At 37.9% G+C, this 24,194-nt stretch overlaps 1 protein-coding gene and 1 pseudogene across 2 annotated transcripts in view; one reads left to right on the forward strand and one right to left on the reverse strand.

The window, feature by feature from the left end:
- The first annotated feature begins 338 nt into the window (after window positions 1-338).
- LOC111550261 lies at window positions 339-479 on the forward strand (annotated as a pseudogene).
- A 6,265-nt stretch (window positions 480-6,744) lies between these two features.
- Window positions 6,745-24,194, reverse strand: part of ZNF800 (zinc finger protein 800) — a 52,605-nt gene continuing 35,155 nt past the window's right edge. For both annotated transcript variants that reach the window (XM_023223504.2, XM_023223505.3), the window contains exon 6: window positions 6,745-11,395. In XM_023223504.2, coding sequence (XP_023079272.1) covers window positions 11,209-11,395 — 187 coding nt within the window. In that variant the 3' untranslated portion in view covers window positions 6,745-11,208. The remainder of the gene's footprint in view (window positions 11,396-24,194) is intronic.

Raw genomic sequence — 24,194 nt, forward strand, 5'->3', positions numbered from 1 at the left:
CTTGGCAAGCTGGGGAGGAGCTGGAGCATTGGGCATAGAAAGGGAGAAAAAGCCTGCCACTCCCGCTTCCTCCAGTGCAGCCTTCCCCATGCCAGGGGAAGGGAAAGGCTCCGCTTTAGATCAAGTTTATTATTATTATAAGAGACTAGACATGTAATTACTGAACTGAGAATGTACTCTGTGGTTTCAAGTGAATGTAGGGCTTTTTTTCATTGTGTAGTAGTGACCAGAAAATTCATGAGGCCTGTCCAAGTTTTCAGCCAATAACAGGTCAAGAACAAACCCCACAGAATCATTTTAAAGGAACGGCTGAAGACCAGAATAGAAGCTACTTTCTGATCGCTTGTCGGCCTTTTGGCTAAGATCAAGCGTAGTATCTGTTCTTACAGAAAGTAATCAGAAGTTACTTTCTGGTTTTGTCCCACAGGTTATGATTGTTTAACCTAATAATTACATTACTCAGATATAGGGCAAGTTTTCATGTAGAGCCACTCAAAGTATAATTTAGGGCAGGGTTTCTCAACCTCAGCACTATTGCCATATTGGGCTTGATAATTCTTTGCTATGAGGAAGCTGTCCCATGCATTGCAAGGACAATGACCTCTAGAACATCCACTCCAAGTTTATGGCAGCCAGAAGTGCCTCCAGACAGCCAAATGTCCACTGGGGGACTAAATTGCCCCTAGTCAAGAAGCACTGATTTAAGGGAAGCAGTGTCTCTTCTTCCTGCCCTTCCCGAATCCAGTGACTACCTCCCTTTCAAGCACCAAAGCATCTGAAATTCCATCATTCAACACACTCTTTGCCCATTCCAGAAATACTGTTTTTAATTCAACATCCTCTGAGAAATGACATTGAGCTGTTATCATTGATAGGTTAGTGTGAATGGGATAATCAGATTTCTCTCTTACAGATTGGCCCATTAATAACTTACCGGCTGTATGAAGCCAAGCTGAGTGAGGCACAAAGATCTGGGGAAGCCTGCTGGTTTCTTCCATTGGTGAAACATCTCTTGAGACCATCTTCTCCCCAACGGCACCCCTGCACCAGTTCTCTCGTTCAGGGACCCCACCTCTCACCTATATAATGGCAATTTTCACCATGTCCCCCTGCACAAGTTTCAGATCCCTCAAACTCATCCTCTGCATTTTTCTAGGAACGATCTTTCTCATAAAGTCTTTAAAGACTTGCCATCACCCAGATGAAAACATCCAAGCTCTTTAGCGAGACGTGGACCTCAGCCTCCATCCATACTGCATTTTTCTATCCCCTAAGATTTTGCTGTTGCTCTTCCCTTTCCCTTTCTCTTTCCTTCACACCCATTTTTGTCCTGGAAAACTCCCACTCAACTTCCAGGCTCAACTTAGGCACTCAAGTTCTTGAAAATCCTTCTCTGATTCACTCAGCAGTATTGAAGTGCTCCTTTTTCCATGCTCTCAGATAACAGTGAGTAGATCTTTAGTGCAGCACTTACCTCTTTGAATTATTTTCGTATTAGAATTTTGTCTCCACTAAACCATGAACTCATTCATTGAAGGTAAAAATCGTGGTCTGGTTATTTTCCTGGAGAAGTTCATGATGCGGTTTATAGAGCACCGTGATGTGACACAGCATCATTGTGTCATTCCTATTCGTCTCATCCATCCACTCTCTGTCTTGCTTTCAACTCTCAAACCCTGCAGGCCTCCATTCAGTTCTAATTCATCCTGCTCTCTCCCACCTCCAATCTCCCCATATGGTCTTCTCTCTTATTTGCTATGCTCTTCTTCTTTTCTTACTGTTAACACTGTCTCTGAAAACTCTGCTCATTTTCCACCTTTTAGCTAAATGTCGCCCTTTCTAGGAACTTTCCCTGAACTTCCAGACAAAGAGGGCTCCCTCTGTTTCACTCTTCCAAGACATCCTGTGCTTCGTTTTGTACTATTCTGTACTTACTACAAGTTGGCTACTGTGACTCTCATACCATTACACTTGGGTTTAACAGATGTGCTATTACTTTAATTTTTCTTTTCTTTTTTTTTTTTATTATACTTTAAGTTCTAGGGTACACGTGCATAACATGCAGGTTTGTTACATATGTATACTTGTGCCATGTTGGTGTGCTGCACCCATCAACTCGTCAGCACCCATCAACTCGTCATTTACATCAGGTATAACTCCCAATGCAATCCCTCCCCCCTCCCCATTCCCCCCTCCCCGTGATAGGCCCCGGTGTGTGATGTTCCCCTTCCAGAGTCCAAGTGATCTCATTGCTCAGTTCCCACCTATGAGTGAGAACCTGCAGTGTTTGGTTTTCTGTTCTTGCGATAGTTTGCTGAGAATGATGGTTTCCAGCTGCATCCATGTCCCTACAAAGGACACTAACTCATCGTTTTTTATGGCTGCATAGTATTCCATGGTGTATATGTGCCACATTTTCTTAATCCAGTCTGTCACTGATGGACATTTGGGTTGATTCCAAGTCTTTGCTATTGTGAATAGTGCTGCAATAAACATACATGTGCATGTGTCTTTATAGCAGCATGATTTATAATCCTTTGGGTATATACCCAGTAATGGGATGGCTGGGTCATATGGTACATCTAGTTCTAGATCCTTGAGGAATCGCCATACTGTTTTCCATAATGGTTGAACTAGTTTACAATCCCACCAACAGTATGAAAGTGTTCCTATTTCTCCACATCCTCTCCAGCACCTGTTGTTTCCCGACTTTTTAATGATTGCCATTCTAACTGGTGTGAGATGGTATCTCATTGTGGTTTTGATTTGCATTTCTCTGATGGCCAGTGATGATGAGCATTTTTCATGTGTCTGTTGGCTATATGTATGTCTTCTTTTGAGAAATGTCTGTTCATATCCTTTGCCCACTTTTTGATGGGGTTGTTTGTTTTTTTCTTGTAGATTTGTTTGAGTTCTTTGTAGGTTCTGGATATTAGCCCTTTGTCAGATGAGTAGATTGCAAAAATTTTCTCCCATTCTGTAGGTTGCCTGTTCACTCTGATGGTAGTTTCTTTTGCTGTGCAGAAGCTCTTTAGTTTAATTAGATCCCATTTGTCAATTTTGGCTTTTGTTGCCGTTGCTTTTGGTGTTTTATACTTTAATTTTCTAAATAAAATTCAATCTGATTTCTGAGCTTCTCACTCGCCATTGTAGGAAAAAAAATCAGTCATGTTTTGGCAGGCCTTCAAGAGCACAGAATTCTGGAGGCTTCTGTAGTGCCTAGGACTTGGGGTAAGGGTCTCTAGTCTTCAGTCCACTGTGGTCAGAGGTCCCTGCTGAAGTACTCATTGTTCAGTGTATGGTCTATTCAAAGACAAGGCTCTGGTGCTTCATGCCAAGCTTTAGGGCTCCATCAGGCTGAGTGTTGTGACTGACACCCAGGGTTCTCCCTCAAGTTGCACCCTGCAGCCACTTTTCCTTGAGGTCCCAAGACTTCACAGTGCCGTTGTGATTGCAACTTTTGCTTGTAGCCTCCAAGCACCAACCTCACCCCTAATATTTGCAGAGTAAAATGGAAGCTTATATACCATATGGCCAAATATGTTCTTCTTTTTCTTTTCTTTCCCTCCCTCCCTTCCTTCCTTCCCTTTTTCTTTCTGGCAGGGTCTCCATCATGGCTCACTGCAGCTTCCATCTTCTGGGTTCAAGAGATCCTCCTGCCTCAGCCACTTCAGTAGCTGGGACTACAGGCATGAGCCACTGCACCCAGCCCCAAATATTTTCAAAATTGCAAACCAAGCCAATGAATTGTTAAATAAAATGTGTTCTATTGCTGTATGCTGACAAATATACCTACGTAATTTCCTAAAAGGCTACATTCAAATTAAGAATTTTTAGATTCCTTGGAGTCCCGTGCTAGAATACAGTGGCCTGGTAAGTAAAGGTCCTGATCCCACACCCCCACTGTATCTCACCAAAGGGCCTCGCATGCCTGTGTGTGGTTCTTCAGCCTGCAGAACCAGGCTGTGTCCACACCCCTGCAAATGGCCATCCTTTCGCCTCCCTTTGGTCTTGGGGTACTCAACTGGTGGCACAATAGGATGGACCTGAAGGTAGGGCTGTTTCGATTGAGAGTTCTGGGCCCCAGGAGCCCAGAATGTAGCCTAAAGAAGAAGGCTTAGGTTCCAGGTGGACATATTCACTTGGCTGCACAGATGCTTTACTGTGGCAAAGGAGGAGTACCCAAAGAAGGGCCAGAGCAGAGCCCTGTAAAGTATGAGTCCAAAGCAGGGCCTGTCTTGCCTGAGTCTGACTGCAATCCTGAAATCACATCCTACAGCTCTGTTGGAACCAACTAATCAGTAAGCAACAAGAGGCATCAGAAAATAAACTTTCTCCGGCCAGGCGCAGTGGCTCACACCTGTAATCCCAGCAATTTGGGAGGCCAAGGTGGGTGGATCACCTGAGGTCAGGAGTTCGATACCAGCCTGGCCAACATGGTGAAACTCTGTCTCTACTAAAAATACAAAATTTAGGTGGTGCATGACTGCAATCCCAGCTACTTGGGAGGCTGAAGTGGTAGAATCGTTTGAATCTGAGAGGCAGAGGTTGCAGTGAGCTGAGACGGCGCCATTGCACTTCAGTCTGTGTGACAAGAGTGAAACTCCATCTCAAAAAAAAAAAGAAAGTAAACTTTCTCCATATGATAAATCAATTGAGAGTTGACTATTAATGCTAATTTAATTGACACTGATATGTGGAAGCAAAGCTAAAGGCCCATGAGTATGTTGCTAAGCCAATAAACAAACTCAACAAACTCACTGTTTCCAAAGTTGTATAAAAATTATTAACAGGTCTTATTAGAAGCAAGTATTCAATAACAAAATGTTTGAAAGAAATACATATTTTGAAGCAAGCATTTTTTCTTTAATGCAGAACTTCTAGGAGCCCCTTTTTTTTTATTTTTGACAGCGTCTTGCTCTGTAACCCAGGCTGGAGTGTGGAGTGCAATGGCACAATCTCGGCTCACTTCAACCTCCGTCTCCCAGATTCAAGCGATTCTCCTGCCTCAGCCACCCAAGTAGCTGGGACTACAGGTGTGTGCCACCATGCCTGGCTTTTGTTTTGTTTTGTTTTGTTTTTTTGTATTTTTAGTAGAGATGAGGTTTCACCATGTTGGCCAGGCTGGTCTCAAACTCCTGACCTAAGTGATCCGCCTGCCTCAGCCTCCCAAAGTGCTGGGATTACAGGTGTGAGCCACCGCACATGTCTGGGAGCCTTTTGTGAATCCCCAAATAGACAAATAAATTAAGTTATATTTCCCAGACTTGTATGATGTGTGCGTATGTGTGTGCATGCATGTATGTCTGTGTGTGTGTGTGTGTGTATGCACACATGCCTGCACATGTATGCATAATATATCTCTTGGCAGTAGAATTCTGAAAATGCTATCAATCAAATAAAAAAAGAATCACTGTGTCAGAGTTCTTGAGTACACTGGATAGAAACTACTTATAACCAGTTAAAAGAAAAAAGGAATTAAGCAGAAGGGTATCAGGGAGCCTTCAAGGCTCCAGTTTGAAAAGCAAGCAGCTTGGACAGTAGAAACCACAGCAAGAAAAGCCCTGCCCTACAGCTACAGTTACTGAGATCAATGAGTTCCCAATCATCTCCATTTCCAACATCACAGGGAGATGCTCACAAATAAAAAGTGAAAAAGAAAAAGCAAAAAGAATATGAGCCCAATTCAACAAAAAGAAAGAGAGAAAGATTTACAGGAACAATCTTAGTAGGAAATACAATAGAATGTTAGCCATGCTTTTCCCTGGGTAATGAAGTTACAGGATATGTTTATTTTATTTATGTTCATAAATCATATCTGTAATTATAAAAAACAAATATTTTTCAAACTACTTTTGCCAAGTCTAAAAGAAAAATTGTTCTAATGCCAAAATTTTGCGACGAAGTCCATTTTCACAATATTCAAATCCTTCCCGATTTCATAAACTTTGATGAGTTGCTCTAGTTATCAGATGACCTTTTAAGTTTTACCATACTTGAGGAATTCTGGTGCAATAAACATTTTTAAAGTTCTTTCTTAACTTTTATATGGATAAATAGGACTTTATAAAATCAGAATTCCTGTAAATTATTGGCATTAGTGGTACACCAAGTCCCTGCTGTCAGTAATTAGTAAAACTGCCACTAGCTGGTGCTATTGGTAGACTCTTGTAACAAGGAACTCTCCACGGTGCTTGTATACAACTTCAGATGAGACCACTTCATAGATAATTTCACTTTTTCCAAACAAAATCAGCTCTTTATTAAAGTAGCAACATAAATATTAATAAATTTATTCTTTAATAAAAAGAAAGTAGGATTAACAATGACAAAAACCTCACAACACTATCCTAAATAATATGTCAAAAATAAAATAAAAACAGCAATTATAATCCATTATTTTTAAATAGCAACAATTAAGAGACTACATACCAAAACGTTTGAGATGCAGTCAAAGCTGTGCCCAGAGGTAAAGTTATAGTCTTATGTGTCCTATTATTAAATAAAAACATGAAAATAAATGAACTAAGCCATCAATTAGTCAAAATATTCATAAAACAAAATAAACATAAAAATAAGGAAGGAATTAAAGACGAAAAGTTATATTAATATTACATCAAATAGAAAAAATAGAACTGATGAAATACTCAAGAGTTGGTTCCTTAAAAAGACTGGCAAGTCTAATAAAAGAAGGAAAAAAGTAATTAAAAAGACCAGAAATGAGAAAGAAGCCATAACCAGAAATACAGAGAAAAATATTTTTAATTATAATTATATATAGACAAAAAATTTTTAAATTCTATGAAAATGCATGTTTTTCTTTAAAAATATGATTTTTTAAAAAATTGATAAGAGATAGTTAAAACCATAGAAAAGGTTTTTTAAGTTTTCAGAGAATTGTCTTCTACTCATCCTCCCTTAAAGACATTGAGGCCTAAACAATGTTATGGGTGAGTTTCCCCAGACCCCAAAGAATAGGCAATTCATATGCTATGTACCAGTCTAGATTTTGAAGCTGATAAAGGTAGAATTCAAAAATGTAAAACTACAACCCAATCTTAATCATAATTATAAATGCAATAATCCAAATAAAATGTAAGAAATTGAGTTCAATATTGTTATATGAAAAAAGGAAGGGAAAACACCATTATTTAACAGGATACATCTCATACAGAAATAATCCAATATTGAGAAACTATTAACATAATTTATTGTGATAACAGGCCAGAGAAGTAAAACCACATGATCATTTCTAGTTACCTAGGGTATGCTTAATATAATTGAACAACTTCTAATAAAATGCTTAGCATATTTGAACCATCAAACCACATCTTTAACCTGATAAAGACCTGAATTTCAGTCTAAGAGCTAACATTTAAAAGCTGGTAAAATTTAATGGCATACCTAACAAGTCAGGAATAAGGGCAAAATTATTACCATCATTTATTTAACATATGAGATATATATATTATAAAGAAAGAGAGAAAAATCGCCATTAATTATACTTAAAATGATTGGCTACTTAGAAGAGAATCAACTAGGGAGTATTAATGAAAGAGTTCAAAAAAGTTATCAAATACAAAAATCAATAGCTTGACCCCAGAAGGAACAGTCAGTAATAAAAAATAATGGAAAAATGATCCCATTCAAATGCAACAAAGAAGTGAAATATCTAACAATACAATTAATAAAAATATGCAAGATATACAAAATTACTAAAGAACATTTGGAGATTGTCTTCAGTAACCTTAACACATGACAAGTTCCTGAATGAGAAATTTAATATTACAAAGTTGGTAATTCTCCCCAAAGTAGTCTGTACTGTTAAAGCAATTCCAAACAAAATGGCAATAGAATTTCTTTTGGAACATGACCAAAATATATCTAAAGCTTATCTGCGTGAATACATGCAAAAATATAGCCAAAAATATTTTTTAAAAGAAGAGTAACATTTACCCCATTAATTGAGAAACTAAACACACAGTAAAACAAATGATAAAATGGCAATAATTAAAACAGCATGGTTCAGGAATGGAGGATATAAAAAAATTAAACAAACAATAAATTCAGAAACCACTCCAAGTGTGTGTAAGAATTTAATATTTGATAAATGTGGAATTTTTAAAAGAGCAAAAAAGGGAGTTTTCAATAAATGATGATGCAACAACTAAATAAATATTTAGACCTTTAATCACACCTATATCAAAAATAAATTCCATTTGGAGTAAAAATTCAAATCTAAAAAAATAAAATAAAAAACATAGACAGATATTTATATAACACTGGGAAAGAGAAGACATTTTTAAACATAACACCAAGAGCAGAAATCATGAAAGACAGATTTAACTAAATTAAAAAATGCAATATTTCTGTTTATCAAAGACACCACAGATTAAATTGATAGATATCTGACAAAGAGCAAAATGTCTGCACAATGCAGAACAAACAAATGGTTAGTGGTTTCAATATATAAAAAGTTCTTACAAATCAATGAAAAGTGAAACCTCAACAGAAAAAGTATCAAATATGTTCATTCATTCCTTCAACAGATATTTTTTGTGTACCTAATATGTGTCAAATATTGTGCTACAGGCAGAGAATACAACGTTGAAGAATCTAGACATCCAAACATGGTCTCTTCCCTTATACATTCTAGTATGGGAAATAGATCCCCCAAAGGTAAATAAACAAATAAATAACACTACAAGTTGAGATACAGATTAAGAGTGATGAAGGAAACAAAGGACTGATACAGCAAATGGGAGGACAGAAAGGTAGGGTCTACTTTCAATAGAGTGCTCCATGCAGGTCTTTCTCAAGATGTTATATTTAATCAGTTATCTAAAGGATACGGTTGTGGTGGGAGAGAGAGTGGCTGTGAAAAGCAGCTTAAACAGAGAAAACAGCATTACCTAGCCCCCTGAGGTGCAGAAAATATCTTGGCACATTGGAAAGAACCAGTGTGGCTGCATTCGAGTGGGCAATAAAGAGAGGAGCATAGATGGGGGAGAAAGGATAGGTAAGGGTCAGATTGTGCAAGGCTATGTGAGCCATGGTAAAGGGGTTTAGATTTTATCCTAAAAGCAGCAATTTGCTTAATTCAATTTGTGAGAAAGGTTGTTGCTACCACTCTATCAAAAATGTATTGGAGTGGTTAAGAGTGGTAGCAGAGAGACCAGGTGGAACTGGTGTCACAATATCCCGATAGAAAGAACAGACAACTCCATTAAAAAGTTTGGTTCTAAAGGAGAGCTGAGAAATGGTTCACAGATGGAGAAGACGTGCACAAGGGAAGGTGTGGTTAAGATGAAAGACACTGGAGCATGTGTGCAGGGAATAATCCATTGAGAGGAGGCGGGATTGATGAAGCCAAAGAGAGAAAGGGGAAAACCTAAGGAGGAAGTCCTTGAAAAGGCAAAGGGGCTGGGATTCGGGGCATGAGAGGAGGGGCTGATCTGTGAAGCTCCCTCTATTATCACAAAAAGGAAGGTTACCAAGGTAACTGGGTTGGAGGGTCTTGTGGTGACAAGATGAGGAAGTCTGTATGTAGTAAATTCTGTTTTCTCAGGGAAATGTGAAGTAAACAGGGAGGAAAAGATCGGAACATTTTGAGGAGATGAAAAGGTATGAAGAGTAGTCTCAGATGTGGATAACTGAGATTACAGTAGGAAAAACAGCACCAACTTGAGGTTTGAGTTAATGAATTGGAAGTAAAAATGAATTGGCTGAATTGTGTGTTTTTCTCAAAGAAAATGTTCAGTGTCCCAGTAAGGCCCATGAAAGGCAGATGATAAGATTTATCCAGAGTTGGGATTTTGTCAGGAAAGTAAATTGGAAGAAATTACGGTTCAAGAGTGCTGAAAGCAATGCATTTCAAGGAGAATGATCATGATAATGGATCACAGAATCTAGACTAACCAAGGACGAGAATGCAAGACAGGGGCTGATAAACAGTGGGAAAAAAATGAAGCAAACGAATTAGCTGTCAGTGAGCAAGGAATCTAGGATAGGAAGATGGTGATGATGTGCTAGTTCAGGTCCTCTTAGAAGCAGACACCAAGACAGGGTTCAGTGTGCAAGAGTTTTATTGAGGGAACTCCTGTGAAGGATAAAGGGAAGGAAGCAGGAGAGGGGAAGGGAGCCTTTATACCATAATACAGGTATGACACCTATGAAAGGAAAGGGGAACTGGGCCCAAGAGCCTCAGGCTGCATGCAGCATAGTTCTCAGAAAGTTTCAACCAGGCCGCTCAGGTGTTCCAAAGCCAAACTTGCTTATCAGAGGAGTCCCACATCTTCCATGAACGTGCCACCACCAACATCCCGTGCTGTGCCCGCTCACTGACTGGGAGTAGTGCTGAAGAAGCATGGCCTCAAGTGCAAACCCAGCAGTGGATGCCTTGGGAAGGCAGGCGGACCTGTCAGTCACTTCCGCTCCCTGGAGCAGGAGATCTGAGAGGTCATGGTCACCACAGACAAGACTGTAGAGAGGATGTGGATTCTAATAATGACACGGTCTAGAACTGTGGTAGCAAGGACTGATTCTGAAGGGGAGAAATAATCACTGGAGATGAAGTTACAGGAAGGAGGGGACTGGATGTCGGAGTTCAACTTTAACCACAGTTGTGCATAACACAACTCCAAGTTGTGTCAAGCACCCCACAGTCACTGAGGATTTGGACAGTTATTAAAACAATCTTCTGGCAGATGGCAATATTTGGGGTTGTGGCGGGGGGCGGGGGGGGGGGGGGGGGTAGGGGAAACTAGCTTGTTGATGACAGGATCTGAGGTGAAGGTTCAAGTAGGAGCTAGTCTTTGAATAATTAATTATGACAAAACTCACTAGGAATAGGAAATCTATAAATTACAGGTTGAAAGGAAAAGGATGGTATTGTCCAGTAACAAGATTCTCAAAGAAGCCGGGATTTTGGCAGGCAGAGGACGTGCTGCTCTGCGAGCAGCCACGACTCGCACGGAGGCCGCCCCCAGCCTGTCCCTAAGGCACGTGGTCCTCTAGAGGGCTTCACGGGAGAGTTCTGGCTCGACCCAGGGCCGACGAGGGCAAGGAGTGAAAGGGGTTTGAGGCGAGGCAGAGGACTCAGGGGTCTGCGGACGACCGGTCGGCCGGTGGAGACCGCCGCGGCGAGGCGCCTGAGGTACCGCGGTGCGGAGCAAGGGCGAGGTCCCGCCGGCGGCCAGGCGGCGGCGCTCACGGGGCCGCGGGCTTCCCCAGGACCCGGGCCGCGTGCTGGCGCTCTCGGGCGGCGCCGCCGCGGAGCTTGGCGCGGCAGCTGGCAGCGGCCTGGCGCGTGGTGACGGCGCCCGCGGGCGGGCAGCGGCTCCCGGGGGCGGCCGGGCACAGGGCGGCAGCGCTGCGGGGCGACGGCTTCGCAAGGCTTCGGCCCGCACGGGTGGCAGCGGTCCCCAGGGAGGAAAGACAAAGATATGCGGATTAGAAACCAAGGAAATCGCGCCGACGCCTCTCAGCCCCGCAAGAGCTGCAGACCCACGGGCAGTGCGGTGCCACTTTCGCCCAACAGGGTGCCACGAGAGAAAACTGCGCTGGTCATAGGAAAACAGATCCAATTCAGGTCTCATGCAACAACTTAGTGGCAATTTAGGAAAATGTATCAAAACCCTTAAATGTCTGAATAGTTTGACCCAGAAAGTGTAGCTTGAGAATTTTCCCTTAATGAATAATTATGAATACCACAAACTTTTCATACAGGGTGTTCAGTGCAGTATCTATAATAGCAAAAAAAAAAAAAAAGCCAGAAAAAAAAAAAATGGCAAAAAGGAAATTGGGAATGTCCTACACCCAACAAGGTAATGGTTAGTCTGTTTCTTACAGCGAATACTAAACTGCTATTAAAATAATGCTGTGAAATAATACGTAACGATATGGAAAAGACTTGATACTATATGCAATGAAAAAAATCAGTTTCATCCCCATTTGTACCATGTGTGAGTGTATACTTATGTGTACATGTGTGTACACATGACACATCACATATGTAATAATGGAGAGAAACACACCAAAATGTTAAGCAGTTATCTCCAGGTGATAAAGCTGCAGGTAACCCTTTTTTAACTTATGTTTCCCAAATGTCATACAAGTATGTTTTATAGTAAAAAATATAATACAAGGAATTTTACTCCATTCTTGTGTACCCATTCTATATTTATCTCAATTCAAATTTGTGAAAATCTTTCTCTTCTATTGTGTAGCAAAGTGGTAGACATCAAAAGATTTTTAAAAATGAATAGAGAGTCCACAAAAGTAGTTTATCTTCCTCAAAAGTTCTGCATAAATTACAGTATTACAGAAGAGTTTATTGCTTAAACATTTTGCAGTTAATCAAAGCCACTGTCTTCTGTGATGTTATACCTTATTTAACTCTAGTAATAATTTCCACTTTAAAAAAAAATTCTGGGCTTTTGAGAAATGAGAAATGTAATTTGATTTGTAATTTCCAGACTTGGGAACACAAAGTTTGCTAAAAACAGAAAAATGTGAGACAAATGTTTTAGATCATACCAATGTTTTAGATTCAATGAATCTCTCTTTAGTTTGGAATAATTGAATAGTTTGGAATCTCTCTTTAGTTTAAAAAATATGACAATGAACTAGAATCTAAGCTTAACATCCCAGTCTCCCAATCATAAATTAATTTAAAATTTTAAGTTAATACCTAGGGAGTCTGTTTTGCTAAACCTTGTTCCGGGAACACACATAAAAGTGATAATAAAATTATAATAATATAACACAGGGGAGGGGAGGGGTTCCAGGGCATTGTTATTAGATTGATAGAAGATCCATTATAAGTTTCCAATATATTTTAAGCTAAAGTGAGCTCAGAGTTGTCAGGCTGATTTTATTTAATGATGAGCAAATCCAATATTAGATATTTATTGGAATGTTGCTTTGTTGTTTAAACAGATGATGACATAAGTAATCACACCATCCTGTAAGTTTCCTGCACCCTGAAGGTACTGGATACAATTATTGTGTCTGGAAGCATACTTTTGGTAAAAATTATCAGAAATAAATAAAATGTCCAAAGAGAACAAATCCTCTTAAGGCCAAAAGTTTGTGTTAACCAACTGCTCCTGAATAAAATGAAGGTTATAGGAGCTTTTTATAAAACATTTTCTCTCAAAAACCTTAGTATTCACCAAATGATGTAACCAAACAGCGTTACATACAGATAAGACAGAAGAGCATTTATTATTGGTGCTACAGTCCAGCTTTCACTATTCATACAGTGATTTCAATTTAACTCAACAATTTTGGAGTCCCTATTATGTCTCCTGCACTGTGCTCAGACAGTATGAACAAAAAAGATAACACAAGGTTCCTACCTTTGAGAAGCTCCATCTAGAAAATTACCTTCAGATTACTCAGATGCGGGGGATAACCTGAATCCCTACATTACCCGCCACTGTCATGCCAAAGCTTCGCATCCCATATTCTCCAAATGAGCTGATTTTCTCTCATCCCTATGCTCCAATTTATCCAGAGCAACCCACTGCCTCCACAATAGCTAAATCAATAGTTATTAGCCATTCAGGAAAGTCTAATATGACTAGTATGAGATTCTAACTAAAGATATGGACTTCCTCCTCCAGAAACATGCGCAGAAATGCATACACCATATACTTTGTTTCATTGCACTGGAAGCTGATTTCCTGAACATAAGCAATATTTTAAAGGGTTATGCCTCCTTTCTCTTTTGAAAGAAAAATGACTGTTTCCTGGAAAAAAAAATTTTTTTAGAAAATTCTGACTATTCAGCAGTACATCTCAACGAGATTTAGTTTAAATGAGTTGAAATTGTGCTTTGGCTTTTGACATAGCAACATATGCTTCATCTTTGATAATCCATTACAACTGCTTCCCTATGGCAACAAGTGCTGAAATCCTTGACTCACAAAGGTACATATTTAATAGAATGAAAGCAGAATCACATAGAATGGAATTTGCCAGGTTAAGGTGGTCTGCATACTATAACACCAAATTCCTCCAAGACTTTCAAGTTAGACTCAAGTCACATTATTTCCTCTGCCTTCAAGTTCAATTAGACTTCTGGAAAGTCAGCAGATTTGTCTGGTTAGAGAAAAACGTCTTAACCTGCTCCTATTTCTTGGCAACACCTTTTGGAAAGGTGGTGACAGCTGCTGATATGGAAAGTACCGAGACACAATGACATGCGGCAATCCTTTCCTCATCAAGCAGGAAAACCATGCTGTGTTCCTGACATCACAGGTGCACCAGCTTCCCCCAGAGTGCAATTTTTCTTCTTCTATTTGAATATTTATTGAGAAAGATTATTTTGAAGATATTGACAGTCTTTCCAGTTTCCAAAAGGTGTTCTAAAATGGAGTTCTCTTTTGATGACATCAGCAAGCACATGAAAATGTGAAGCTGGATGCACTGAGAGGCATCAACAGTTTCATCCAGTTGCATGCTGAAGAGAAATACGCAGAGATGCCCATTTCTTCCAAGTCTGAAGTGAGTGATGTCATTTGACAGTAGTAGGGCCTCAATTTTCTTTCATGGACCACATTTAAGAACCTTTGAGTCAAACTATTTGATTCCGCACTCCCCTTACACTATTGTTTCCCACCTCTGTACTTTTGTTCTTGGCATTTCACCCACCGAAAATGTTTTCTCCCTGCTCTCATCTATTCAAATCCTGTCCATCTCTCAAGACCCAGACCACAGCCAGTCTCTTTCATTAAGCTTTCCATGATTACTGCAGCCTGAAATTATCTCTCTCTCTTCTGAACTCTGACAATGGTTCCTATCTTTGACAGTTCTCAAAATGTGGTTCTGAGACCACCACCTTCAAAAATGCACCATGATATGTATTTTTACAAGCACCAGAAAGAGCTGTGGTAATTTCTACCATTTTCCCAAATCTTCTTTGCGACTCTTAAAAGAAAAACTCACTTCCCAGATGGATGGAGAGAAGACTAACAATGATTGTTTTTGCTGAGGTGACCAACTGACTCATCTGAATCATTCGTTTCTGTACTCATTTTCACACAAAATGTTTTAATTTGTCAGTTGTGTATCTGTCAGGTCTGTAGTGTCATTGTTGACTGCTGAAATCCTACATTTACCCATGGATTTTTCCATCACAACCTCCCAGTGTCATGGCCATCCTTCTAAGGATTCAGTGCTGCTACCATTTTCAAAATAACTTCACACTCTATGAGAAACAATTTAAGCAGAGCTTAAAATGAAGGCAAGCACAGTTAGATGGACATGGCTACAACTGACATCATATACTCAAATAAGATATAAAATCAAATGCATTCTGGAACCGAGCAGCAACTTCAAGGTCATCTCTTCCAACAGATTCACATTACAGATGGGGGAAATGTGGAGAATGGGGTATTTCAGAGCAAGAAACTGAAATTTAAAAGAATAAAAATCTTAAAGTTAAAACAACAGCAAAATCACATACAGTCAAAGGCACTGTCCTAATTAGCTCATGGATTCAACATTAAGGATAAATAAAATTGAAGAATTAAATGAAAAGAATTAAAGGATGAAAATAACTCAAAATGCAAAAGATGGATCACACTCATCTATAAATAATGGCCCAAAAGACTCTTTGATATTATAAGTAACAAGATGACTTGGACTCAAAACCAGTTATGCTTATTCATAATAATAGTTATCATGTACTTACTGTATACCAGGGATTGGGCTAAGTGTTTTACATACATTAATCAGCTCAACTGTATTAAATTCTAATTGAAAAAAAGTATCAAAAGAGAAAGTCTACAATACCTCTGTAGGAAAAGAAATGAAGAAAGCAAAAGCTGGCCATGCATCTGCGGCCTGGACTAGTAGAAAAGATGCTCTGCATATTGAACAATATCTGGTCTGAGTGGCAGTTGCATTCCTACGGGGAAGATGAGCATGTTGCACTACCAGAGCTTGCTGACACTGGTTGCTGAGAGCTGATTCAATGCTCACCAAGCAACCTTCTGATTATAATTTATTTTTCCATGTAAATTTGCCTATTGGGAGAAAATGCACTGAACCATAAACATGAGAAACCACTGTGCCTGACACTTCCCATCACAAATTAAAGAACTGAATTGTGGTATTTATACACTACTAGTCTTCTAGTACCTAGTTACCTCTCTGGATGAACCAATAATCAGGGTCAGCCTTAGTAAGTGGTGGCCACATCAAAGTTACCTGTGAGACCTGGCAGGGAGGCCAGCCTGCCCACTGTCCTGCTGTCTGCCTTCTTTGAACAGCAAACTCCCACATGATTACACACACACACACACACACACACACACACACACCATTTTAATTAGAAACGGAAATGATGGGAAAAGGAGGAACAAAATACAGTGTTTATCCATGCTCTAGAGCACTACCTTGTGAGTTTAGTTTTTACAGTAGATAAGGCCAAAGTGTTTTTTTTTTCCCCAATGGCACCGATAAGTACTTATTTTGCTTATTAAAAGAATCAGTCACCTAAGCAAAACGTTCAAGTAGAACTTGGACATATAAACTTTTACCAAAGAATAAATATAAAAATATTTCAGATGTTCACAAATATATGCAATACATCATTACTTAAGGGTATTGTTTCCTTTTGGGATGTTTTGTTGATCAGTTTTTGTTTCCTGATATCATCTCCATAGGAGAGAAACTTATAAATATAGCAGGATCCTAACATGACTTATCACAATTCTTGACAAGACTTTTAGTTCATTATCTTACATCAAGAATTCCAAAGTCAAAATGCAATAAGAACCATTAGGACCCTGTGTTCAGGGTTGAGGACAACACATGTAAAAGCTGCACTAAAGCTATGAACATCAAGAATATGATCTTACTTATTCAACTACTGAATTTTAACTATGATGATGGTGTTATGAAAATATATTTTTAGTCTAATTAACTTTTTTTCCAATCAACAATGGTTGGAGTCTAATACTATTTTCAAACAGAATTACCAAGTAAACAATACATTGAGAAGGCCTGCCATCTTTAGGAAGAAAGCAGAATTACTGACTAATTATCTAACATGAAGTTCAAATATAAGTACTCAACCTCTATGAATATTATCATGGACATTTGGCATGAGACATATTTTTTAATGGATTTGTCTTTTGTGATACAGTTTGGTCCATAAGATCTAAAATCAAACAGTTCTGGCAGGGTCTATATTTCTCTGAAAATTAAAGCAATAATTGCGCTGATAGATAAGTTGGCCAAAAAAAAAAACCCAGAATGATCAAAATTAATGGTGTATTTTTATATAGATGATCATGAATCATCTCAAGATAAAAATATATAGTTACAAACTGTTGTGAGAAACAAATGAAAAACTATTTCTGTGATATGCATTTGAGGTTGGAGATTTTAAAATTTAGAAAATGAAACAAACATTTGTGGTTTGACATTTATAACATCATTGCTTCTCACTGGCCTTGAGATAAACTGTTTGTACAAACCGTACAAATTTTTACACAAGTCTGAAGGTAAATGATTTCCCTGAAAACTTCATCTGCCAATTCTTTCTCAAATGGAAAAGTAAATGTACAATTAGCTATTTTTGGTAACCAGCAGTAACAGCTATTTATAAATTTCCCTTATTATTTTTTAACTTTCAACATTATTTATCATAAATCAGTGACCCTCTCTTCCTGAAAGAAATGTGAAATACTACATCATGTTCCATGTGAGGTACTCAATATGCTAGAAATAAATAATAATTTAATAACTCTGTCCACTCATATTAACAAAAAAGTTGTTTAATAATAATAAGCGGTATAGTAAAATGGAAAGTTCATGGACTAAGGAACAAAAAAATCCCAGGCTCTACAATTTTCAGACATTGTTAAGCAAAAAAAGGCAAGGTGCAGAAAGGTATGTATAAGATGCTACCATTTGTGTGAAGGACAATGTATACATTTCCTTGATTTTACATACATGAAATAGCTCTTGAAAGTCCAAGAAACTGGTAACTTCTTGCCTCTGGGGAAGGTAATGGAAGAACTGAGAGATGGGGTAGGGAAAAAACTTACCTTTCACAGTATTCCTTTTTGTACTTTTTAAAAACATGTTATTACATATTAAAATAATCTTTAAGAGATAGCTGGCTTCTATTCCTGACTTCTTCATCAGCTACACATTTGACCTTGTGCAATCACTTACCTCAATTTTCTCCATTTTAAAATACTAAATCTCTAGATTCTCCATGTACAACTCAACAGAATTATGGCTCAATCTAAGGTATATACAAAATATCAAGTGGTGAAATAAAATAACTATTAGCCTTGATTTGCAAAGACTTACTCTTCTTTTTATTCTATATTGAAAGTAAAAGTGTGGTTAACCCACCTTTTTAACATATCCAAACTATTGCTTCTGAGATACACACTCTCAAAACATTTCAATTATTATATTAAATGTAAGTATAAAGAGGTAGAATTTTTGTGGTAGAGTTTCAAAATTGAACCTGAGATAGGAAAAAGCTGAAAATCACCCATATATCTCCAAAAAATTATGCCAAGAATCTTCTAAAAATCATCCATAATCTTTATAAACAGAAGATACTAAAAGAACCAGAGAAGGCCAAGAGTAGAGCAATAGAAAGCTTAGACCAGGAAAAGTAGGACATGAAGAAGACACTACAAAAAAGAAATCAAAACTTATTGATACCTTAGAGGACAGGGAGAATGGGGACAGGCCTGGTGACCCATTCTTTCATAATTTTACATGCTGCAGGGTAAAACTGCTAGCCTTGGGTCTCAAAGGGCTTTGAGTCTAATCATGGGGGGCAATATAATTAATAATGCAATAATAACACAAAGGATAGAAGTAAAAAATAAATGGTAAGGTAAATGTGAGTTTATCTGAAGACGTCTCCATGAGTTGGAACTGTCAAGCACAGATTCATAGAAGAAATAAGACTTTGAAGCCTGTGTAATAAGCAAAGTGGTGGTGGCAGCATGGATAAAATGAAGAAGGCAAGCAAGGAGAGTCAGTTCTAGTAGGATGGGAGCAGTAATCATAGATAACAGGGTGATGAATTTAGTTTTAGACATAGTTTGATTCTAAATAGTAACTTGGCTAAAAATGTTAAAAATTTTTTCAAATGTTGGGTTGCCAAATTTTCTTTATAGAATACTACATAGGAATGGTGACATGCTAGTAGTATATCAAAACTGGCTGACTAGGCAAGATCAACACATATCTAGATCCAACTTTTTAATAGGCAGGGCCCTGAGGTATGAGAAAATCACACTTATACAGGATGTTTGGTAACCATCTTCCAGTATTTTCTTGCAGCTACCTAATATTATTTCCTAACACAACTTTCATACTCAGGAATCAACTCCACCCAAAAAACACAAACCAGGAAATCAAGAGGTGCCAGTTTTACTTTGCCATTGATTAAGTTTGTGAATTGGGCCTGGGTGATGAAATTGAGTGCTGTGGGTTTTAACTATATGAAAAAATGTCAAAACAAAATAAATCAAAAAAACCATGTCAGTGATCTAGTGATTTTGTAAAGCTAAAGCAATGATGTATAACCACTTAACTTCTGGCAAAATATACACTATAAACTCAAGATATTTGTTATTACACTGATAAAAAGGTAGGGGTGTGTGTGTGTGTGAGAGAGAGAGAGAGAGAGTGTGTGTGTTGTTATTGGTAGCATACTGATAAACCTTGTAAGAAATTTCTAAAAATGTATTTCTAAAATGCTGGCATAGGGCAAGAAAGAATATCAACAAATATAAAGAAGGCTATAAAGCAAATGAAGTCCTCAATGCAGAAAGCATATATTCTAAAATTCTATTCTACTTTTTATTTTTGTTACAATCCTTCAAACACCCAAATACACATATCTTCATCAATAATCTTTTAGTGATTTACTGGGGTGTGAATGAGAATATAGAGCCTTGCCAGGAAAAAAAAAAAAACTGATGTTTAAGCAAATTTATTTAAAAAGAGAGACTTGAAACAGGTAAAAGTTTATGGTTAATATAATGGTGTGTTACAGCAGTGTGCCTTGTATTATTTGATGTGGATATTAGGCTTTAATGCTAATACCCATCATTGATTAAAGTATAAATAACAAGAAAGAGAAACCATTTTCAAAGCATTAAAACAAAAAACTTTAAAGATGTGTGTGTGCGCGCGTGTGTGTCTGTTTACTATCGATCATAAGGGAATAACAAAAATTGTTTTATTATAGCTATCCTCTTCTAATTCAGATCTGTCATTTCTATTATTAACTTCAGTTTTTAGGAGTTATAACTCAGCCATAACATTTACTGTATTGAAACTTGACAGTCTGCTGGGAACTCTTTCCTTTAAAGGCATATTTTAAAAGTTAATGCCAAAGAAGCTGGATACAGATCAATGGCATCTTGAGTGGTATACAGACCTATGCTTTATTTATTAAATCAATGGTTTCATCCCAAGCAGGGCTGATTTCTGAAAAGTCATCTTGCATATCCTCGTAAGTACCCACTGGCCTGGGGATGCGTGGTGGTAAACAGGCTGCTTCATTTCACTTTTAAGGAGACAAAAATTTCCACTTTAATACTAGTTTTTCTAGATGGCAAGATCAGAAACAGTTTTATTGTTATGCTCTTCCTCCAGAAAGGAGATGGAAAAGGGAAAAACCAGTGAGAGCCACAGGATGACGATGTAGGATCTACATTTCCTTAAATATTCACCAGTCCAAAAAGTGCAGCTTTGCAAAGTATAATTAATATATTTAAATCATCTGTTCAACCTTTAATGGTACCTTTATTCCCTTAGACTCTGGCTATGGATACTAAATTGCTTAGGTTTTTCATATGGATTATGTCAAATTCTATCAGGATCAGCTGGATGGCTTTCTCCTAGTTTTCCTTGACTAGATTAGGCACACAGACATAGTACCTGCCTAGATCAGAGGCATGGGAAGTAAATCATGAAAATTCCTGGACAGATCAAAGCTATGGGACTCAACAAATAAATCTTATTTGGTCCAAGAACACTAATAAATTGCTTTATTTTTAAAATAAGATTTTTCCTTTTTCAAGAAATAATCTTTTAAAATAGGTCTTACAGATTTTATCTTAAAACCTCTCTGAATACAACACATAAATTAATTCATATTGCCTAATACTATTACAATTTAATTATTCAGTACTTCTCAGAGTAACATCAAATACATGTTATATTACATATTTTATATGGGGGTGGGGGTAACACAGAGAGAGAGAGAGAGAGAGTGGACCAGAGCTACCCAAATACCTGCTCCCAAATGAAAAACTAAAATAGGTAGGTATTATCATAAATTACATAATAAATGAAAAGAATCCATGTACTAGTATAATATGTTGATTCTATTTATTCTTCCTGGCAATCCCTTCAAAGTCTATGGCTTCAACAACTACATGAACACTAATGACTTCTAAATCTCTAGCCCCTGGGCAATTTCGATCCTGACCTCTAACCTGTATATCCTACTTCTATTAAGCATCTCCAATTAGATGTCCCACTAGCACCTCAAACTCAACATATCTAAAATTTAATTCAGCATTTCCCCCTGGAAAAGTGTTCTTCTTCCTCCTGTATTCTTTGCCTTGAAGCATGGTGTCACCCACCTGCACAACTAGAATGCCTGAAACTGAATCATACTAGATTCTTTCTTCGTCTCCACTGCCTGGAAAATTTCATTTCTGAAATAATTATTTCACCTGTATCCTTTTCTATAGTCTTATTGCCAAAACCTGAATTTACGTCCTATCACTCTTACGTAGACTTCTGAAATAGTCTCCTAATTGATTTCCCTCACACAGTCCTACATCCCCACCTCCACTCCAATTCAGTTCCCTTGGTGCTATTATATGTCCCTGCTTATAATCTTTCAACAGTACTCCTAATCTTGAAATACAGTTCAAACTATTTACTTGGTACATAAAAGCCTTCTTGATTTGTCCATTTCCCTGTCTCATATTCCTTCCCTTAATCTACATGTGATTTAATGTCTCTGTACCTACTTTTTCTGCCTCTCTTTCAAAACTCAAGAATAAATTTAGGAATTAAAAGTCGTTCCTAACTCTTCAGTGTGCCTCAATATTCCACTTCTGTGTCCTTAAAATGTATTCCTCTTCCATCATACTTAAAGAGGAACTGCACTGCTTATCTCTGTACCTTACTCAGTGCCTCACATGAAGCAGGAGCTTATCTGTTTACTGACTGAATGAAATAAGTCAATGTAAGACAGTGAAATCTGAAGAATACTCATGGAATGCTTTAACGTTTGATACTGAACAAGCTCTGCCAAAAAAAAATTGTATAATTTGCTTATTATTACTAATCTGTCCCCTATCATATATATATATATATATATATATATATTTTTTTTTTTTTTTTTGAGGCGGAGTCTTGCTCTGTCGCCCGGACTGGAGTGCAGTGGCCGGATCTCAGCTCACTGCAAGCTCCGCCTCCCGGGTTCACGCCATTCTCCTGCCTCAGCCTCCCGAGTAGCTGAGACTACAGGCGCCCGCCACCTCGCCCAGCTAGTTTTTGTATTTTTAGTAGAGACGGGGTTTCACCGTGTTATCCAGGATGGTCTCCATCTCCTGACCTCGTGATCCGCCCGTCTCGGCCTCCCAAAGTGCTGGGATTACAGGCTTGAGCCACCGTGCCCGGCCTCCCTATCATATTTTTAAATAATTTTTCATCTTCTATTCAATAAAGCGTGCTAAGTTGAAATCTTCAACCTTTAAAAGGCAAATACCTCATTTCAAACACAACTAGTCTTACAAGTAATAAACTCTTTAATTAACATGTAATACAAAGGCTCGCATTACTCAAGAGACTAAAAGGAATTTGGGTTAATTCAACCCAGCAAATACCTGTTTGCCTGCATATCTAGGACACCATCTACGCATCAGTAGCATGTAAACAAATCTAGCTGTTACCACCCCACAGCCCCCAAATCAACTACAGTCACATCGGTAAATCTGTCACGTATGCCCCAGTATCCCTTCAGCTTCCTATGATCAACCCAGTAAGGTTTGGGTTATTTTTAATTCTTAGCAACCAAGTTAATTTAGTTATTTAGAAGCTATAACATTATTTCCACCTCTGTATGGAACATACCAAATCAAAATCTAACAAAGAGGACCTGAAAGCAAAATATTTTTAAGTAAATAAATTAAAGTTATTTTTAAAATAGGGCTTATTCAAAAACAAACTTGTCAGTTAATGCCTTAAAAACAATAAACACACCTAGTCCTAACAATATCATAATGAAAATTAAGCACATGTAATCTTCAGAGTTGAGTTTTATTTTTAAGAGGCAACAGAGTCTCTGAACAGATGACTTGCTTCCTCTACTTTTATTTGACCTCAAAGGACCATCGCTGACAGGAGGATCGGAAATGAGAAATTACTTTTAGATTCAGGTTTATCATTTATCTGATGGTCATTGGAAAAAAAGGACAAAGTTTCATCCTCTGCATACTGAAACTTTAATGGAAGACAATATCTAAAACAAAACTATTTTAGACTGGATCTAAAGCCCATTACACTTGTCTTATAGAATAAGCAAGAGTAGGAACAGATACACCACACTTAAATGAAAAAAAAAAAAGGAAATCTTTTAAAATGTAGATGGTTATTATTTATAGCCTTATTGTTCAAAGTGTAAATCACGCACCATCAGCATGAACATCACATGGAGCTCGCTGGAACTGGAAAAAAGGTCACACCCAGAGCTCCTGACTCAGAATCTGCATTTTAACAAGGTCCCACATGATCATATGTTAAGGTTCGAGGTTCTCTGGTTTATATAGTTGAGTAGTTCTGGCTATCCCATCAAATTACCTGTGTAGTTGGTACAAAATATATAGGAGCTTGGACACTACCACTAGAAATTGCAATCTGATAGATGTTAGCCAGAGTCAGCCAGACATCTGCATTTTTTTCAAAATTTTGTCAGCTATTTGAATTCATATCCTGATTAAATAACCAACCACTAGTGTAATCAAAAGAATTGTGGCTTTACCAAAGTACAGAACTCCTTTAAATATCAAACTCCTCTACTCTAGTACATTGAAAATAACATTTTATATATTCATGTTTCAGGCACTCTACCTTGTAAAACAGACAAATGTTAATTTATATATTTACATATAATC

The sequence above is a fragment of the Piliocolobus tephrosceles genome, chromosome 8, assembly GCF_002776525.5.
Source record: "Piliocolobus tephrosceles isolate RC106 chromosome 8, ASM277652v3, whole genome shotgun sequence".
In the NCBI taxonomy this organism is placed as follows: Eukaryota; Metazoa; Chordata; class Mammalia; order Primates; family Cercopithecidae; genus Piliocolobus; species Piliocolobus tephrosceles.